Raw genomic sequence first — 22,012 nt, forward strand, 5'->3', positions numbered from 1 at the left:
GTTTTGAACCCAAAATCAAAAAGATTTGGGGTTAAATGCATATTACTCATGTTTATTTTCTAGTGTCTCATGAGTAATACAGTGTATCAACCCATGGAGGAAGAAAAGGCTATTAAATGCAGGGATAAGTTGGTGGCAAAAAGAGCCACCAGTTTTATTGTGTAAACACAGTTTAGAGGTCATGAACATTTTAGATCAGTTTTTATGGTAATATGTAAATTGGCTTTCATAACTTTGACCTTTCTTCTTCAAATTCATCAACACAGTTGTTATAATTTGCATTTTTCCTACTGTCCTCCTTCAGATAACAATGCTACCAAAGTCCATGGATGGAGCAAATCAGTCTGTGGTATCAGAGTTTCTGTTCCTGGGACTCACCAACTCCTGGGAAATGCAACTTCTCCTCTTTGTGTTCTCCTTCACATTTTTCATGGCAAGCATGATGGGAAACTCCCTCATTATACTCACTGTGACTTGTGACCCTCACTTACACTCTCCCATGTACTTTCTGTTGGCCAACCTCTCCTTCATTGACATGGGTGTTTCTTCTGTCACTTCTCCCAAGATGATTTATGACCTTTTCAGAAAACGTAAAGTCATCTCCTTTAGTGGCTGCATCACTCAGATCTTCTTCATCCACGTCATTGGTGGGGTGGAGGTGGTACTGCTCATTGCCATGGCCTTTGACAGGTATGTTGCCATATGTAAGCCTCTCCACTATCTGACCATCATGAGCCCACGACTGTGCATCTCCTTTTTAGTGGCTGCCTGGATGATCGGTCTCATCCACTCCACAGTTCAACTGGTTTTTGTGGTAAACTTACCTTTCTGTGGACCTAATATGTTGGACAGCTTTTACTGTGACCTTCCTCGGTTGATCAAACTTGCGTGCATGGACATAAACCAACTAGAGACCATGGTCACAGCCAACAGTGGGTTCATCTCTATTGGCTCCTTCTTCATTCTGATCATCTCCTATATCGTCATCATTCTCACTGTTCAGAAACACTCTTCAACAGGTTCATCCAAGGCTCTGTCCACACTTTCAGCTCACATCACTGTAGTAGTCTTGTTCTTTGGTCCTTTGATATTTGTCTATACATGGCCATCTCCCTCTATACACCTGGATAAGTTTCTGGCCATCTTTGATGCAGTTCTCACTCCTTTCCTGAATCCAGTCATTTACACACTCAGGAATCAAGAAATGAAGGTTGCAATGAGGAGGGTATGCAGACAGTTAGTGAGTAATAGAAAGATTTCTTAAGTGATGCCTGTATTGTAAAGGTCCCTTGTTGATTACTGACAGTCATTACTGATGATCAAACTCAGACAGAAGCTTTTGATTGTTCTACCTTAATTTAATTATGCACACTGATATCAAGTCTATTTTGTCTTTCACTTAGGAGGGAGTGACATTCGCTTCTGAAGAGAGAGGTGTTACGTATTAAGTATTTATAATCAAAGATTATAGTAATCTTGAGCCTCAGTTCCTAAGGAATAATATTCATATGAAGTAACTATTAGAAATACAAAACAGGTAAACTTCTTTATGGCCTTGAGAACAGGAGAACATGTCTCTCTCCTTTTAACAGGAGCCCTTCTCAGAGACAGGAATTCCTATCAGCACCTAGCAGGAGACTTGCTAAATGAGGACTGAAATGAGTCTTCATATTAAATGCTGCAACTTTCCCACATACCCTTCCTTGGGTCTCTGCCAGGGCTGTGCAAAAGAGGGCAGACTCTTCGAGAGCAAACACACAGTCTGAGAACATACATGTAGGAACCCAGTGGTCACACAACTCTGGGTAGAAGTCACAGAAGTTGTTCTTGGAATACAAAGATCTGGGAAATACCAGCTTTTTTCTCTGTGATTAGCGTTATTCTTGAACCCATTACATTTCCTTCCTTTTTTCTTCCTGTATCTTCCTCTTCATTTTTCTTCAGCCTAGGCTTATGGGCTCTGGGCTAGGAAAAATTTTCTCCCTTTCCCTCTCCTTTCTCAGGCCTTTCTTTCTTTTCTTTCTTCCCACCCTGTTGCTCCTCCTTGTTTCCCCCTGCCCTGCATTTGCTGCTCTGTCCACTTCTAACTTCCCTTCCTGATGTCCCTTTTTAATTGCTCTATTGTAATTAGTATAAGTCACCAACTCAACACATTTCATGTCTGCTGCTGCTGCTAAGTCACTTCAGTTGTGTCCAACTCTGTGTGACCCCATAGACGGCAGCCTACCAGGATCCCCCGTCCCTGGGATTCTCCAGGCAAGAACACTGGAGTGGGTTGCCATTTCCTTCTCCAATGCATGAAAGTGAAAAGTGAATGTGAAGTCGCTCAGTCGTGTCCGACTCTTAGTGACCCCAAGGGCTGCAGCCTACAAGGCTCCTCCACCCATGGGATTCTCCAGGCGAGAGTACTGGAGTGGAGTGCCATTGCCTTCTCCCATTTCATGTCTAAAAAGGATTTATTATTCTTCAGGAGTTCAGCTGTTGAGTGTGATTGAAGGGAAAATAAAAGGCAAGGGGAGGGTCCCTTATAGAAGTGATTTTCATACTTTTTGACAGTGATTCATAGTAAGAAATATAGTATACATTGTAGTACATACAATATCCCATCCCCATAAAGAACTGAACTAAGGTTTAACGTAGCAATATTTATATTTATGAAATTTTGCTTTCATTTCATTTTCTTCCTACAAAGAATTGTTTAAAACACACTTTGTGAGTTGTTTATAGAATCTCTGATTACTAAGAAAATTAAACAGAAGTAGAGCATTACATTCACTGCTTCTAGTTAAAAGCAGAATAAATATACCAAGATCAGTGTGTTACATCATTCTAACAGATATCCAAAATCTAGTCCTGCTTTAATATAATATTTAATAGTATAGCACTTCTAAATTTATTTAAATAAGCTTATCAAACCTTTACTGTGCAAATGTTGTCAAAACTAATATATACCATTGCTTCAATTTAGCTCATTATTTGAAATTATGTACATGCATATATAATTATATGATATATATCCAAAGCAAATAGAATTTGCTTCCTGAAAACCATCTATAGCTCTCTATATCCATTCAGGTCTTCTTTTATAAGTACACATTAACAATACCTTCTTTTTATTCAAAACACAGTGCATTATTTGTAGTGAAAGAAAAATCATGCCTTGATTAGCACAATTTTAATATATCAAACTCTTATTAAAGCAAATTATACATTTGATTCTTGGTGTCTATACTTAGTATTCTTTAGTACTAAAAATGATTACATGCATGTATCAAACCCATTCAGTTTTGTTGTTTACTAACCACTTTCAATTTCTGGAATAACATTTTATCTTAGGATAAATGTACCCTTTTTCCCCTTGATAGTTTTTGGTCATGTTAATTCTGGTATATCCTCAGTCACCCATATTAATTATTACTTTTAACCAACATAAGCAATTTATATTCCACTGAGAGTTCTTGAAGGAGAATAAAGGAGAATTGTCTGTCATATACAATCATTTTAGTAAACTAGCAAAACTCATGAACACACTAATATAACCCCTAACAGACACACACATATTCTGTTCACATTTTCTTATAGATAGTATAAGTGGTATTCTTAAAGTTGCAAAAATGAACATAAGCAGTAACTTGACCAAAAGATACAGACGATCTATAAAGATGTAAATAAGTTCTCACACACACCACTGAGTGTTTCAGCATTCAATCTTTGAATAATTCAAAACTTATTCAAAGAATATCTACTAATTACTATGTTTAATAGTAAACCAAGGTCTTAAAATTGCTGAAGATATTAAACATTTTGTTTAAATAGACACACTACAGAGCTGTCAGAATTATAACTCAAATTGAACACATAAGTTTGCATTTTTTCTAATTCTAAATGCTTGTCTTATAATCTTTACTTGGTAAGGTTGGAAAGGATATCTATCACTGTTTTATTAAAAATATAATAAACTGAATCTGAATTTTCCAAGGATTTGTTTTCACTATGTGAAGTTGGATTTTCATAGAAAAACACTTCTGAGTTAGCATTTTTATAAGAAATTTTCTGAAAAATCTAATTTAAAGGAGTAGAAGTTCATTTTAAAAATTTTGCAATATGGCTGTTTTATTGTAGATTCATGTCAGCCTCTTTTAGAGGCTTTGTACAAAAATTATTATTATCTCCTTGAGTCGGACTATTTCACATTCACATGAGTTTCTCAATTGCAGAAGTACAGCCACACATAAAGTTCTCATGTTCAAATTTACAACCTTACCTACAGACCAAGAGTAGAATCAGATTTACCAAGACATCAAAAGAAGAGACACACACAGGCATTAGATCGCAAATAAACTTTCTACTTATAGAGAAAAAGAGACATATTCTTACACAAATAGATTTTTTTTTAATTTTTAGTTAAGTAACAGAGCAAATTCTCTATCACTTCTCACCTGATAAAGAGTAGTTTTTGTACTAGTTTGCTAGGGCTGCGATACAGCATACTACAAACTGGCTGGCTTGCATAATAGAAATAGTTTCACATTCTGGAGACAGTAACTCCTGACTTCCCTTACTGCTGCCCCTTTTTAATCGCTCTTTTGTAGTTATAAGTTGCCTCCTCAAACATACTTCATGTCTTGAAGAGTTTATTACTCTTCAGGAGTTCAGCTATCTAGTATGAGTGAAGGGAAAATAAATGGCAAGGGTGGGGTTCTGAGGGTACTCAACCCATGATGCTTCCTGATGTCTCTGACCTCAAGAGGGCTCTAGCAGTTCATGGCTTATTGTCACTGCTACTTGAGTAACTGAATTTTCTTCCTATATTGCCTAGATGGGCTTTAAGTTGGTGTTTTGTCACTGTCTGCGGGGTGGGAGAGTCTGCACTTAAGTCCCTCAGTTATGACCCTCCGTGTCACATCACAATGAGGATAAGGTTGGATTCACATGGATATTGTGTCTCCATCTTTCCTCACCTCTATGCAGGAGCTGTCAAATCTCCCCTCAGGTCTTCTTCAGGAAAAGTTGCTCTGTATATAGCTTTAGATTTGTTGTGTCCATGGAAGGAGATGAGCTCAGCATCTTCCTATGCTGCCATCTTGCCTTTCTTCCAGTCAGGGAATAACCTTTAGTTGTACACTTCTCTTGGAAGGGGAGATGGCCTATTGTACAGATCATACTAATTTGTGAGGAGGGCTAGTGATTGATTTGTTTCTTTAAGACCTAAGAAAGAACACGAGTATAAATTTTTTATGGTGGAGTCTGAGGAGAAGTATATATGGATGGACTTTTCAGAAAGGACACAGAGACTGCCCATGTAAAAGACTATTGGAGATTATTCACTATACAGGAACAAGAAGACTTCCTTCTGTAATGTAAAACAACCTCTTTTCCCAGCTATCCTGGTATTGTTTTATGGCATCATATACTAGTCATTATTCAGTTCAGTTCAGTTCAGTCGCTCAGTCATGTCCAACTCTTTGCGACCCCATGAGTCGCAGCACACCAGGCCTCCCTGTCCATCACCAACTCCCGGAGTTCATTCAGACTCACATCCATCGAGTCAGTGATGCCATCCAGCCATCTCATCCTCTGTCGTCCCCTTCTCCTCCTGCCCCCAATCCCTCCCAGCATCAGAGTCTTTTCCAATGAGTCCACTCTTCGTATGAGGTGGCCAAAGTACTGGAGTTTCAGCTTTAGCATCCTTGCTTCCAAAGAAATCCCAGGGCTGATCTCCTCCAGAATGGACTGGCTAATTGGTACTAAACAGTGCTGATAGAAGCATAGTTGAAGCCTCTGCATAGATGAAGCAATGTGAATTTCCCTCTCACTATGGGTAATCTATATTGTTGAGTGCCAAAACTTCCCATGCAGATGTAAAGCTTCCCTGTATGGTGCCACACCTCATCATACTCTCCATAGACTCACTGTCTACCTTTCCTGCAAGTATTAAAGATTTGTCTCCACACTGTGCTGATTTTTCTTTCCCAAATGTGGTGCTTCTGCTAGCACTACCATTTGTGGACTTACAGAATACCTTTCTGCCTTAGCTGTTCCTATGATGTCCTATGCAACTTTGGCTCTGGACATAATTTTATAGGAAATGAAGTGTGATAATAAGCTTACACGCATGGAATTTACTACACTTACCAGAAGCATCTCATTGATGGAGTGGCAGAATGGACTAGTTAATGGTCAGATTTCTATCAACTGGGAGGTGAACAACTTTCAAATTTAGGATGCTTCCTATTTGGTGCACTACATATCTTAAGCCAGTGAACAATATATCTTGCCTTCTATCCTAAAGGCAGCATATATAAACTCACAGTATAAAAAGTCACTTTTACAAAGGACCAAATCATTTACAATGTCACGAACCTCTGTCCATAGTTCATCAGGCACTCTATCTATCAGAACTAGTCCCTTAAATCTACTTCTCACTTCCACTTTATAACCATAAGGGATTTGATTTAGGTCATACCTGAATGGTCTAGTGCTTTTCCCTACTTTCTTCAATTTAAGTCTGAATTTGGCAATAAGGAGTTCATGATCTAAGCCACAGTCAGCTCCTGGTCTTGTTTTTGCTGACTGTATAGAGCTTCTCCATCTTGGGCTGCAAAGAATATAATCAATCTGATTTCAGTGTTGACCATCTGGTGATGTCCATGTGTAGAGTCTTCTCTTGTGTTGTTGGAAGAGGGTGTTTGCTATGACCAGTGTGTTCTCTTGGCAAAACTCTATTAGTCTTTGCCCTGCTTCATTCTGTACTCCAAGGCCAAATTTGCCTGTTACTCCAGGTGTTTCTTGACTTCCTACTTTTGCATTCCAGTCCCCTATAATGAAAAGGACATCTTCTTTGGGTGTTAGTTCTAAAAGGTCTTGTAGGTCTTCATAGAACCGTTCAACTTCAGCTTCTTCAGCGTTAATCGTTGGGGGATAGGCTTGGATCACCGTGATATTGAATGGTTTGCCTTGGAAATGAACAGAGGTCATTCTGTTGTTTTTGAGATTGCATCCAAGTACTGCATTTTGGACTCTTTTGTTGACCATGATGGCTACTCCATTTCTTCTAAGGGATTCCTGCCCGCAGTATTAGACATAATGGTCATCTGAGTTAAATTCACCCATTCCAGTCCATTTTAGTTCGCTGATTCCTAGAATGTCAACGTTCACTCTTGCCATCTCCTGTTTGACCACTCCCAATTTGTCTTGATTCATGGACCTAACATTCCAGGTTCCTATGCAATATTGCTCTTTATAGCATCAAACCTTTATAGCACCAGTCATGTCCACAGCTGGGTATTGTTTTTGCTTTGGCTTCATCCCTTCATTCTTTCAGGAGTTATTTCTCTGCTGATCTCCTGTAGCATATTGGGCACCTACTGACCTGGGGAGTTCCTCTTTCAGTATCCTATCATTTTGCCTTTTCATACTGTTCATGGGGTTCTCAAGGCAAGAATACTGAAGTGGTTTCCCATTCCCTTCTCCAGTGGACCACATTCTGTCAGACCTCTCCACCATGACCCGCCTGTCTTGGGCAGCCTCATGGGCATGGCTTAGTTTCATTGAGTTAGAGAAGGCTGTGGTCCTAGTGTGATTAGATTGACTAGTTTTCTGAGAGTATGATTTCAGTGTGTTTGCCCTCTGAGGCCCTCTTGCAACACCTACCATCTTACTTTGGTTTCTCTTACCTTGGACATGGGTTATCTCTTCACAGCTGCTCCAGCAAAGTGCAGCCGCTGCTCCTTACCTTGGACAAGGGGTATCTCCTCACCACCGCCCCTCCTGACCTTGAACATGGAATAGCTCCTCTAGGCCCTCCTGCGCCTGCGCAGCCACTGCTCCTTGGACGTGGGGTAGCTCCACCTGGCTGCCGCCCCTGACCTCGGACTGGGGTAGCTACAAGAATTGTTAGAGCTCAGCAAATTTGAAAAATACAAGATAGTACACACACAAAAACTGCTAATACACGGATATAAAGCTGAGAAATAAAATAAGACGATTTAAGTCAAAATAAGGCTCCCCAGCCTGGCAGCTCAAATGGTAAATGCTTGCAGTGCAGGAGACCCAGGTTTGATCCCTGGGTCAGAAAGATCCCCTGGCGAAGGAAATGGCAACCCACTCCAATATTCTTGGCTGGATAATTCCGTGGACAGAAGAGCCTGGTGAGCTACAGTCCATGAGGTAGCAAAGAGTTGCACACAACTAAATGACTAACACTTTCACTTTTCACTTCTAGAAGGGATAGTTAGGGAGTTTGGGATTGACATGCACACACTGCTATACTTAAAATGGATAACCAACAAGGACCTATTGTATAGCACAGGGTACTCTACTGAGTCTGTAACAACCTAAATGGGAAAATAATTTGAAAAAGAATATATACATGTTTACATATAATTGAATTACTTTGCTGTACACCTGAAACTACCAAAACATTGTAATTCAACTATAAAGAGAAAAAGTGTTAGTCGTTCAGTTGTGTCCGACTCATTGTGATGCTATGTACTGTAGCCCACCAGATTCCTCTATCCATGAAATTTTCCAGGCAAGAATACTAGAGTAGGTAACCATTCCCTTCTCCAAAGAATCTTCCTTAGTGCCACCTGGGAAGCCCTGGAAAGCAAGACAATTATATGCAAAGAATCAGACTGGACTACTCTCTCACACTAGGCACGAAAATAAATTTAAATGGCATTACTTGGTGCTTTTATGACTGAATCATATTCCACTGCATTATATATACCACATGTGCATTATTGATTCTTCTGCTGATGGTCCTTTAGGTTGCTTCCATGTCTTGGCTATTATAAATAGTGCTGTAACGAACACTGTGATGCATGTATCTTTTTGAATGGGGCATATATTCAGAGAAAACCACGATTTGAAAAGATACATGGGCCTAAGAGTGGCATATGGTAGCTCTATATTTAGTTCAGGTGAGGAAAATTAAGAAGGTACAAACTTCCAATTGGAAAATAAATGTCACAGATATGAAATACACTGTGGGGTGAATATAATCAATAACTATGTAATATCTTTTTATAGTGAGATAGCATAACTAATTGCAGTGAATTAAAGAAATATCTAACCACTGTTTCTCATATGATCTGATATTGTGTTGTAAGTCAATTTTATTTCAAAAAAAAAAATCATAGAAAAACAGATCAGATTTGTGGTTACCAGAGGTGAGGAGTAAGAGGAGGGGAAAATTGATGAAAGCAGTCAAAAGGTACAAACTTCCCCTTATAGGATCGATAAGTACTATAGATCATAAAGTACATGATAAATATAATTAATGCTTTTCTGTGTTATATGTGAAAATTATTAAGAGAGCAAATCCTTAGAATTCTGATCATAAGGAAAAATTGTTCTACTGCTTCAATTTTGTATTTATGAGATGATGGATATTCACTAAACTTATTGTGACAATTGTTTCACCATATATGTAGGTCAAATCTTTGTGCTATATACCTTAAACTTATACCGTGCTTTATGTAAATTATATCTAGAATAAATAAAGAATAAAACTGGAAGAAGAAAAACAAGAAATTTGCTAAATAATTAATGTATGGAACCAGTATGCAAACTTGGGTACATTGAAGTGCTAGTATGTTCTATGGGCCTATGGCATGTTTGAAAAATAAAAAAATTAAATCACTGGCAAGAGAAAAATAAATTTCTAAAGTGGTAACCGTGTTTCAGCCCAATTATGGCACAGGTCATAATCATAGAACTAGTGAAATCAAGACATATGAAGGCCATTTACAGGCAGGATTCATTCACTCTTAGGAACTTAAAGGCAGATATCGTATATCTTTTACATATGGAATCTAAAAAAGGATACAAGTGCACTTATTTACAAAACAGAAATAGAATTACAGATATAGAAAACAAACTCGTGGTTACCAATGGGGAAAGAGAGGAAGGACAAATTGGGAGACTGGGACTGACATATATACACTACTACATATAAAAAAAATACTATATATCAAATAAAATAGACAATAATGATCTACTGTACAGCACAGAAAACTGTAATGGCTTATATGGGAAAACAATCTAAAAAAGAGTGGAAATATATATATATGCATGTATAATTGATTCATTTGCTGTACAGCAGAAACTAATGCAACATTATAAATCAACAATACTTCAATACAAATGAAAAACACTTGATTGCAATCAGCTTTCAATTTTGTTGTTCTCTCATTAGTGAGTTAAATAAATAATTTATATGAATCATGTTTTTAACTTCTTGAAAATGATGATTTGATCATTTTGGAGGCTCATCAAGATATCCAAGTGGACACATCTTCTGAAGTCAATATATTTTATTTCCAGAACAATGCCCTTATAGGGACATTTAAGCCCAGACACGTCTCTTCCTAGTTTCCAGAGTGGATCTGAAGCAGAGTGAAGTTTACCTTCACAGACACTGATCTCTGTTTTGCTTTCTGCTTTGGTAGTTTTTTTGCTGTTGATTTGTTTGTTTTGGGGTCTTGGCCAAGTTTGGTTCCAGTCCTGGTTTATACAGGGCTGATAGATTATTCCACACTGGTGGTAACATAGATTGTGAATTTCATTTCATAATCTGGACATTTGGCAATCTCTACTGAGATGGTTGAAAAGCAGAGATATTACTTTGCCAACAAATGTCCGTCTAGTCAAAGCTATGGTTTTTCCAGCGGTCGTGTACGGATGTGAGGGTTGGACTGTGAAGAAAGCTGAGTGCTGAAGAACTGATGCTTTTGAACTGTGTTGTTGGAGAAGACTCTTGAGAGTCCCTTGGACTGCAAGGAAATCCAACCAGTCCATCCTAAAGGAGATCAGTCCTGGGTGTTCAATGGAAAGACTGATGCTGAAGCTGAACCTCCAATACTTTGGCTACCTCATGCAAAGAGCTGACTCATTGTAAAAGACCCTGACGCTGGGAGGGATTGGGGGCAGAAGGAGAAGGGGACGATAGAAGATGAGATGGCTGGATGGCATCACCGACTCGATGGACATGAGTTTGAGTGAACTCCAGGAGTTGGTGATGGACAGGGAGGCCTGGCATGCTGCAGTTCATGGGGTCGCAAAGAGTCGGACATGACTGAGTGACTGAACTGAACTGAACTGAGATGGTGAGGATCTGTCATGGGTTGGACTGTCTTCCCTCAAAATTCATTTGCTGAAGTTCAACCCCCAGTACTTTAGCTGCTGCTGCTGCTAATTAGTCATGTCAGTCATGTCCAACTCTGTGAGACCCCATAGATAGCAGCCCACCAGGCTCCTCTGGCCCTGGGATTCTCCAGGTAAGAATACTGGAGTGGGTTGCCATTTCCTTTTCCAACGCGTCAAAGTGAACTCGCTCAGTTGTGTCTGACTCTTCATGACCCCATGGACTGTAGTCCAACAGGCTCCTCTGTCCATGGGATTTTCCAGGCAAGAGTACTGGAGTGGGTTGCCATTGCCTTCTCTGCAGTACTTTAGAATGTGAGGTTATTTGGAAATAAGGTCATTACAGAGGCAATGAGGTACAATGAGGAAATTACAGTAAACCCTTATGTACAGTAAGGAAATTACAGAGCTTTTTTTACTCTCTTCCTTCACTTTCATCAAGAGGCTCTTTAGTTCTTTGCTTTCTTCCATAAGGGTGGTGTCATCTGCATATCTGAGGTTATTGATATTTCTCCTGGCAATCTTGATTCTAGCTTGTGCTTCATCCAGCCCAATGTTTCTCATAATGTACTCTGCACATAAGTTAAATAAGCAGGATGACATTATACAGCCTTGACGTACTCCTTTTCCTGTTTGGAACCAGTCTGTTGTTCCATGTCCGGTTCTAACTGTTGCTTCCTGACCCACATACAGATTTCTCAAGAGGCAGGTTAGGTGGTCTGGTATTCCCATCTCTTTCAGAATTTTCCACAGTTTGTTGTGATCCACACAAAGGCTTTAGCATAGTCAATGAAGCAGCAGTAGATGTTTTTCTGGAACTATCTTGCTTTTTCGGTGATCCAGTGGATGTTGGCAATTTGATCTCTGTTTCTTCTGCCTTTTCTAAATCCAACTTGAACAACTGGAAGTTCATGGTTCACATACTGTTGAAGCCTGGCTTGGAGAATTTTGAGCATTTCTTTACTAGCATGTGAGATGAATGCAATTGTGTGGTAGCTCAGCATTCTTTGGCATTGCCTTTCTTTGGGATTGGAATGAAAATTGACCTTTTGCAGTCCTGTGGCCACTGCTGAATTTTCCAAATTTGCTCTCATATTGAGTGCAGCAGTTTCACAGCATTGTCTTTTTTTTTTTTTTTTTTTTACTAAATAAGTCATTTATTTAGTTGTGGATATAAAATCTGCTGTTCAACCAAAATATGACATTTAGTGTCCCAGGTTTCCCATCACATTTTTCAAGTGTACATTGAAAGACAAATATGAGTTTAAAACTGAGGCATTGCTTTGAACTATTGTTAGATTTTATCTTAAATAAGACACATATTTCAGTTTGTACTATATATTAAGAAGCTCCACTTTGCAATCTGAATTGCATAGATCAACTCCTGGTTTTTCAACTTACCTGATTTCAATACCTGAACAATTTGATTACATTCACTCAACATTCAATTGTTGTGACATTTATATGTGATTATGTATAAAAAGATATTAACCTATGGAATGGTGTATAATAAACACTCAATACATTTTATCTCATTATTGTTATTATCATCATTGTTATTTAAATAATGTCTGTAGAAGATGAAAAACCATGTAAAGACAAGTCTCAACTAAAATGTTTCTTTGAACATGAACTGTAGTTTTTTTGTTTTTTGTTTTTTACTTTATTTTACTTTACAATACTGTATAGGTTTTGCCATAAATTGACATGAATCCAGCACGGATGTATATGCGTTCCCAAACATGAACCCCCCCTCCCACTTCCCTCCCCATAACATCTCTCTGGGTCATCACCATGTACCAGCCCCAAGCACACAGCATTGTCTTTTAGGATTTGGAATACCTCAACTGGAATTCCATCACCTCCACTAGCTTTGTTCATAGTGATGCTTCCTAAGGCCCACTTGACTTTGCATTTTAGGATGTCTAGCTCTAGGTGAGTAAGCACACCATTATTATTATCTGAGTCATGAAGATCTTTTCTGTATAGTTCTTCTGTGTATGCTTGCCACTTCTTGATGAGGTTAATGGTGACCTCTTCCAAGAGGGCTTTTGCCACACCCAGGTCTTCTGCATCCAGAGCTCCTGCCCCTGGGGCAGGCCACTGCTGACCTGTACCTCCACAGTAGATACTCAGAGACTCAAAGGCCTGTCTGGCTCAGTCTCTGTGGGGTCTCCTGGTGTGCACAAGGTTTTGTTTGAGCCTTCTGAGCGTCTCTGGTGGATATGAGGCTTGATTCTAAATGTAATTTCACTTCTCCTACCAACTTGCTGGGGTTTCACCTTTGCCCTTGGATGTAGGGTATCCTTTTTGGTGGGATCCAACATTCACTTGATGGTTCTTCAGCAGTGAGTTGTAATTTTGGTGTCCTCACAGGAGAAGATCATTCCTACTCTGTCATCTTGATTTTCTCTGGTGAATATTCTCTTGAAGAATACTGGCAACCTCCTTATTTGAACCTCCTTGACATCAATTTTTATCCCTTGCCTCTAAATTAAATTCTGAGAATCTGTTCTTCCTGCTGTTGAAGAACAGCTAAACAACCTCATGAGATGCTCAAATAAGAGAAATAAACCTTCAGCAGCAGCTGGAATAGGAGCCTTGTATAAACTGAAGAATTTTACCCACCATCCAGTTCTACAAGGCCTGAGTTATCAGCCACAACAGTCACTGACCTGCAATACAATAGTTTTCTCATGTGCTTCCAGTGAAATTCCTGGTTCCTTGCCCTCTACACTGCTTCTTTATAAGCCTTATCTATGCTGCCTGGGCTACAGTTACATGGGCAAGGCTTCATCTGAAAGATAGTTTTCAGTGTGTTACATTGATCACTGAGTGGCCACTGCTGCTTTCGTGTGTCATGTATGGATGTGAGAGTTGGACCATAAAGAAAGATGAGCACTGAAGAATTGATGCTTTTGATCTGTTGTGCTGGAGAAGACTTTTGAGAGCCCCTCTGACTACAAAGAGATCAAACCAATCAATCCTAAATGAAATCAGTCCTAGATATTCATTGCAAGGACTGATGCTGAAGCTGAAGCTCCAATACTTTGGTCACCTGATGTGAAATACTGACTCACTGGAAAAGACCTGGATGCTGGGAAAAATTGAAGGCAGGAGGAGAGGGGATGATAGAGGATGAAATGGTTGGATGGCATCACCTACATGATGGACATGAGTTTGCACAGTCTCTGGGACTTGGTGATGGACAAGGAAGCCTGGTGTGCTGCAGCCCACGGGGTTGCAAAGAGTCAGACATGACTCAGTGGCTGAACTGAACTGAACTGAAATTACTACATTAAATTTGTTAGCCTTTTTAGAAAAAAATTTTCATAAGAAATCACTAGTTCAACAGTGTTTTTATACTATCCAGATTCACACAATCAAAATATATTCTTGGACAATTCAGACTGATTTGATAATATTTTTTATAAAGCAGCTATAGGTCTTGTCCCTGACCTTATCAGTATAGACTGTAAAATAAGAATTTAAAATTAAAAAAAATACAAAACTAAATGATTAACCAATTTCAGCAATACTTCTAAGAGTTCTGTGGTGTATCCAGTTAAACTTGACATTTAATATCCTTAGCAATTTTAAGACCTTGGTTTAGTAATAAATACGGTATTTAATGGATATTCTTTGGGTAATTTTTAAGTAAGATTGAATATTGAAACACTGGTCAGGGTGTGTGTGTGTGTCTTCACATGTGTGACTTTTATGTATGTCTTAATATACTATATCATTTTATCAAATTACTGAGCACGTTCATTTTTGCTACTTTAACATTTACCATGTGTAAGAAGGTGTGAATAGAATGTGTGTAGGCTGTTGAGGGTTTTTCTCATGAGCTTGCTGACTTACTAAAATGATTGTATATGATAGATTTTATATGTAAAATATATATATATACATAATTTTGAATAATCAGTCTGAAACAATGCAATGAATGTGTTTAAATAATTTTGGCAAAGTTTACACAACTCAGGTTTTTAGGCTTCTTTAAATTTAGGAATGTTTTACTAAAATATCACATTAAAGGAAAACTAGGAGTTAGTTTTCTCTGTTAGAATGACATAAATTTATCTTGAGAAGTTCTTTTTTTTTTTTAACTAGAAGCAGTGAATGTTATTATCCATCTTCTGTGTAATTTTCCTAGCACAGAGCCTAGTTCACAAAGTCTCTTATTAAAAAAAAAAAAAGGCTTTTAATTGAAGAGAAGAAAGCAAATTTCCCCCCTAAGTGCATATTGTTATGTAAAACTTTATTTCGGTTTCTTACGAAGATGGCATGTGGTATATACTATAATAAATGCAATATTATTTATTGTGCATCTATGCTAAGTCGCTTCAGTTACGTCTGACCCTTTGTGACCCTGCCAAGCTCCTCTGTCCACGGGATTTTCCAGGTAAGAATATTAGAGTGGGCTACCATTTCCTCCTCTGTGGGCTCTTCCCCACCCAAGAGGGATCGAACCTGGATCTCCTGCATTGCAGGAAGATTCTTTACCACTAAGCCACCTGGGAGGCCCCTACTCTTGCCATTTAGCTATTTCCCCCTTACTCAAACACCACAGCTGAACTTCTGTGACCAAAGAGTTCTTGAAGGTGTGAAACTGTTGAGTAGGCAACTCATAATAATACAATAGAGTAATTGGAAAGGGTAGAAGTAAGGGAAGTTAAAAGGGAACAGAGCAGGCAATGCAGAAAAGTAGGAAAAGGAGGAGGAATAATGGTACAGGAAGAAAGAGAGGGAAGTCTAAGAAAGGAGAGGGAAAGAAGAAAAAGTTTTTCCTAGCCCAAAGACCATAAGTGACTGAAGAAAAAATGAAAAGAAAGAATTTAAGAAAAGGGAAATGACAATCTAATGGGGTTGAGTAGCAAAATGCTAATTACAGAGAAAAACTGTGGTGTTTCCCAGCTCTTTTTCTTCCAAGAATAACTCCCATGGCTTCTACTGGAGATGTGCGACCTCATACATGCATGTTCTCAAAGATTCTGTGTGCTTGCTCTTGAAGATTCTGCCCTCTTTGCACAACCCTGGAAGAGAGCCAAAGGAGGGGGCAAATGTGGGCAAGCTACAGCATCCAATATGAAGACTCAGTTCAGTTCTCACTTAGTGAGTCTCCCATTAGGTGCTGATAGGAATTCCTATCTGTGAGACATGTTGTTCAATCACTAAGTTGTGTCTGATTCTTTGCCACTCCATAGACTGTATCAGGCTCCTCTGCCCTCCACTGTCTTCCAGAATTTGCTCAAATTCATGTTCATTGAGTTGGTAATGCTATCTAAATATCTCTGTGAGACATGCTTCTGTTACAAAAAGACAGATTCTCCTGTTCAAAGGCCTTAAAGAAGGATTCCATGTTTTGTATGTGTAAAAATTACTCCATATAAATATTATTCCTTAGGAACTGAGGCTCAAGATTACTGTAAACTTTGAAAATACTTCATATGTAATTTCTTTTCTCTTTTCAGAAGTGAATGTCCCTCCCTTCTAAGTGAAAGACAAAATAGATTCTACATTGGTGTGCTTAGAAAATCAAAGTAGGATGAAGAAAAGATTTTCTCTTGAGTTTGGCCACCAATAATTAACATCAGTAATCAACAAAAGCTCTTCACAATACAAGCATCACCAAAGAGATCTTTCTATAACTCACTAGCTCTCTGCATACCCTCCTCATTGCAACCTTCATTTCTTGATTCCTGAGTGTGTAAATGAGTGGATTCAGGAAAGGAGTGAGAACTGCATCAAAGATGGCCAGAAACTTATCCAGGGGTATAGAGGGAGATGGCCACGTGTAGAAAAATATCAAAGGACCAAAGAACAAGACTACTACAGTGATGTGAGCTGAAAGTGTGGACAGAGCCTTGGATGAACCTGCTGAAGACTGTTTCTGAACAGTGAGAATGATGATAACGTAGGAAATGATCAGAATGAAGAAGGAGCCAACAGAGATGAATCCACTGTTGGCTCTGATCATGGACTCTAGTTGGTATGTGTCTATGCAGGCAAGTTTGATGAACCGAGGAAGGTCACAGTAAAAAGTATCTAACACATTAGGGCCACAGAAGGGTAATTTTACCACAAAAGCTAGTTGAACCATGGAGTGGATAAGGCCAATAATCCAGGCAGCCACTATAAAGAAAACACACATCCTTGGGCTCATGATGGTCAGATAATGGAGAGGCTTACATATGGCAACATATCTGTCAAAGGCCATGGCAATGAGCAGCACCATCTCCACCCCACCGATGACATGGATGAAGAAGATCTGAGCAATGCAGCCTCCAAAGGAGATGACTTTATGTTTTCTGAAAAGGTCATATATCATCTTGGGAGAAGTGACAGAAGAAACTCCTAGGTCAATGAAGGAGATATTGGCTAACAGAAAGTACATGGGACAGTGTAAGTGAGGGTCACAAGTCACAGTGAGTATAATGAGGGAGTTTCCCATCATGCTTGCCACATAAAATGTGGAGGAGAACACAAAGAGGAGAAGTTGTATTTCCCAGGAGTTGGTGAGTCCCAGGAACAGAAACTCTGATACCACAGACTGATTTGTTCCATCCATGGACTTTGTTAGCATTGCTATCTGAAGGAGGACAAAAGGAGCAAGTGTAAATTATATAATGCTGAAGAAAAAAAGGTCAAACTTGTACAGCTTATTTCAACTTTAGCATTAAAACTGACCTAGTATACTTATGGCCTATAAGTGTCATCACACAGAAAAATTAGATGTTCTTATGTGAGGTTGTTCTTATCACCAACTTGTCTCTGCAGTTAATACCTTCTGCTTCCTGTCAGGGTTGATGCCCTAATATTAGTCATGACATACAAGATGGTCAGCATGAGTAAGAGGAAGTCAACCCCAAAACTTTTAATTTTGCATTTAAAAATATCATGTTATGACCCCAGTTCCACTGAAGTAAGAGGTGCATACAGGGAAGTGCAAGTCCATAAACTGTCTTTCTAGTTTGCTCGTTGAGGTACAGAATTTATGAGTATTTAGAAACTTCTTTAGCAATCTGACGTTACAGTGACAGTCATGTTTCTGATTTTGTTTGTTTCCCAAAGAAATAGTCCATGAAAGACTATGGACTAAAGAAAAATCCTTCAACAAAGGTAATTTGAGAAACACTGCTTTAGTGTACTTAGAACATGATTTGAAATTTTAAAGCTATGAAATGTGTAACACAGTGAAATCCAGTTTGTACAAGTCTTGATATAAGGTCTTATCACATTATTTTGTAATTATGTATTCTTATTTAGAGATATATCCTAGCTTAGAAAAGAAAATAATATTTCTGGATTTAGATTACAAAGATATAGACATATATAATGTTCAGTCACTGACAGCTTTATCTTGGGTGAGTTACTTAAACTCTTTGAGCCTCATTTTATTTATCTATGGAATCATAATTAGTAAAATAATTAATGTATATTAATCATATGGCAGTATTAAGCATTCAGTAAGTGTTATGCTTCTATTTATTTCAACTGCCCTGATAGCACTCAATACTGTGGAGTGAATGAATAATAAAACAAAAAATATTGACCCACAGGGACTATCAAACTTTCATATCACAAAATATACTTCAGTAAATAATTATAAAGACTATAACATTTATATCCTATTAATTATATTAAGTAAACTATCTTCTACAAGTTTAATTCCTTTGCTCTCAAAGAACACTGTATATATTAGTAATAACACCACAAATGTAATTTATTATTTGTTTCTCTTTCCCAACTAGGCTGCAAGCTACATGAAATTATGGACCATATTTGTCTTCTTCATTGCAATGAACCAAAAACTTAGAATCACAAATATAGATTTGCTGAAAAGGTAAATTATATGTATTTACTCTGGTTAGAGACTGATTATGTGAAGAAAGAAGGAACACAGTTATGAGTTGGGGAATTTAGGAAAAACAAAATTCTGCATAAAGAAAAATGAAAATAAGGAATAGGATTAAAATTAAAGTTTTCAATCTAGTGAAAGAGACTAGTGAACTCAATGAGATCAACTTTAGGAACTGTTGTAGCCACGCATTCTGGGAAACAAACTCACTCAGAAGGACAATGCAGATAGTGGAGTCCAGTTTATCCACCGGTGGGCCCAAGGTAGAATCTCCTCTTAGCCAAGGACCCCGATCAGTTTTTGTGAAAACCTTATATACCCTGACTGTATATGCACAAACCCACCTCCCCAAATTCCCTGACAATCAAAGTTAACCTATGATTCATTTGCCTTAAGCCTAGGTAGTTAACAGTGGACAATTATTAATAGGCCTGTGGTTATACCCCAATAAGCATAATAGAATGTATGACTCTATTCTGTTACACGGATAATTAGGGTATTCTTTTAGTGACAGAGAGCCCTGGGGTTCTTCCATCTGGGTGGGTGGGGGGTCTGGTTTTCCAGTTGGTATGTCGTTTCCATAGATACTGGGCATATAGCTCAAAGTCCACAGTCCGGCCCAAGATGGAGTTCTGATTTCAAGATAAAGCCTGTTCTGTTTCCTCCTTCAGAACTATTGATAAAATCAATATCCTTTATTTATTAAAATCCTTAGTCATTATAGATGTGGAAATAAATGCCTAAATATGTAAAATAACTTGATCCAAACCATAAGTTTACTTAGTGTTAGCACTTATGCTAAAACCCAAATCTACTGACTCCAAGATCAGTCCTATTCTCTGTTTATTTTTTCCTTAATCTTAACTTTCTGAGGATACAGTTTCAACAAAAACATGTGACAGAGTGATAGTAGAAACTGTTGAGGAAAGATAAGCCCCTATTATAGCTGATGACAGTCATTTATTATCAAGCTGGTAACTGCTGCCTTGGTCTTCATGATTAATTACCTACAACAACTTTGTGTCACTAATTAATGTACCTCAGTGTCCTGGGAAACTTGGAAGCTTGCTAAAACATTTGTTCTTACTCTACTTGTCCAAGAAAGTACTCTTATTTGGAACATAAGGTTTTTTGGATGAACTCATGATAAAAAATGCCAGCTTAATTTGTTCTACTCAACCTCTCTATCTCCTAAGGGGCCTCAGACACCATAAGAGGATCATTATCACCTAACCACTCAAAAGTCTCCATAAAGTTGCCTGTATTCAGTTTCTACCTCCTTAAGAAATCATTCTTAATTCCTCCAACCTGAGTAGTTTTCTGCTTCTAATATTTTCTTTTTACTCCCTCAATAAATTATAGGGCTATTCTACCACTATATTTCTTTATAAGCACCACAGTACCTAGAGGAATTAACAGGTCTTCAGTAAAATGCTTGAGTGCCTCATTCTAGTCAAAGTATATTGAAGTTAATCATCAATCTCAATGTGGAATCAGGGACAAGAGACTCCATTTGGGACTTTGTATTAAATAGACTGATTACATGATTTCATTATTCTTTGAGTTCCTCTTAATTTAGCTCTTATCATATTCTATAACAACTGTTTCTATTATTTTTAAAAGAAGCTGCATGGGATAATGAAATGAGTATAGGATTTAATATCTGAAAAATTATATTTCACCTTCTGTCACCTAATACTTGGTGACTTTGATAACATACATTTCATATCTGACCCCTTTTCCCATTTGTAGAATGGAGAAAATGAATGTCTTTCAGAACTGGGAATGTGAGACAATATTTGTCATCAAATCTAATTAATTTCTCTTCTTTAATGTCTCTGGTAAAGGGAGTAATATATATATATATCCACAATGAGGTTATATATAAGTAAATTGTAAGTTAATACAGTGAAATGAAATGAATTATTTGGAAAGTAAATAAACCAGATTTATATTTATCATCATGAAAAACTCAAATATTTTATATTGAATGAAAAACATAAAATTATATACTAATATAAATATCATTTTATATTTTTCAAAACATTATTGAATATAAATATATATGGATGCAATAGAAAGTTTGAACAAGAATGCTATCCAACAATGTCAGAATAGTGATTTTCTCTGAGGAGGAAAAGAGAGGAATCTGATAGGATGAGTGATTTCAATTTTACTTGTAACGATATACTCTCAAAACAAATTTGTTAAATAACAAGTGTCCATTAATCTTGAAATTAAATACCCAGTCATACAGTTTTGGGTACTTTTTAAATGAGTGAACTATGTCAGAATTTCTTTTTGTAATTTAATGCATTTGCCATGGATCCATTCCTTTCTCTTTCCATTACCCCTAATTTCATCAGTTCTAGCTACATCTATCACAAAAATTTCATCAGAGTTATCTTCTCTTTCAAGTACTTTCCTTCCAACAAAAATACATCAATTCTCACAACAGATCCAATCATGTTGTTAAAATTTTAGTGTGTCCCTTTTTGCCTTCATGTAAACCGCAAAGTTCTAACAGAGCATTCAAAGTCCTCTGGAGTCTGGTTCTTTTCAACCTCATTTCCTATCTCCTTTTCTTGCTTCTTTTCTTACACTCAATGATCCAGCAACACTTGTTTATTATCTGAAAATGCCACACATGTATATTCTTCCATGTCTTTAATTATACAGGTTCTTGTCCACCAACTCCCTTTCCACCATCTCCACGCACTGCTCACACCGGAAATTAAACACATGGTATAATATTTAGACTCCCTTTTTTAACCAACTCTTCACAGTTTAAGTAGAGTCATACCTTCTTAATCTATATTCCCACTCATAACTCTATATTCATGATCTAAATCACCATTTATTGCATTACAGTATGCTTAGTTTTTATATAAATGCATTGAGGGTTAGAACTGTGCTCACACTCTCTTATAAACTCAACTGCTAACAAACATTCAGAATAAAAAAGGGAAGGAGGGAAACATTAAAAACATTGTCTTAGCA

General features: G+C 37.8%; 2 protein-coding genes across 2 annotated transcripts; one reads left to right on the forward strand and one right to left on the reverse strand.

Moving 5' to 3' along the window:
* Positions 1–310: 310 nt before the first annotated feature.
* LOC101120581 (olfactory receptor 4F3/4F16/4F29-like) lies at positions 311–1,264 on the forward strand. The gene has a single exon (XM_004010408.3). The coding sequence runs from the start codon at positions 311–313 to the stop codon at positions 1,262–1,264; it is 954 nt and encodes a 317-aa protein (XP_004010457.2).
* A 13,891-nt stretch (positions 1,265–15,155) lies between these two features.
* Positions 15,156–19,372, reverse strand: LOC101108922 (olfactory receptor 4F3/4F16/4F29-like). The gene has a single exon (XM_060418509.1). The coding sequence runs from the start codon at positions 17,735–17,737 to the stop codon at positions 16,766–16,768; it is 972 nt and encodes a 323-aa protein (XP_060274492.1). The 5' UTR covers positions 17,738–19,372; the 3' UTR covers positions 15,156–16,765.
* Between the last annotated feature and the right edge of the window lie 2,640 nt (positions 19,373–22,012).

This window comes from Ovis aries, chromosome 7 (genome assembly GCF_016772045.2).
Source record: "Ovis aries strain OAR_USU_Benz2616 breed Rambouillet chromosome 7, ARS-UI_Ramb_v3.0, whole genome shotgun sequence".
NCBI classification, from domain to species: domain Eukaryota; kingdom Metazoa; phylum Chordata; class Mammalia; order Artiodactyla; family Bovidae; genus Ovis; species Ovis aries.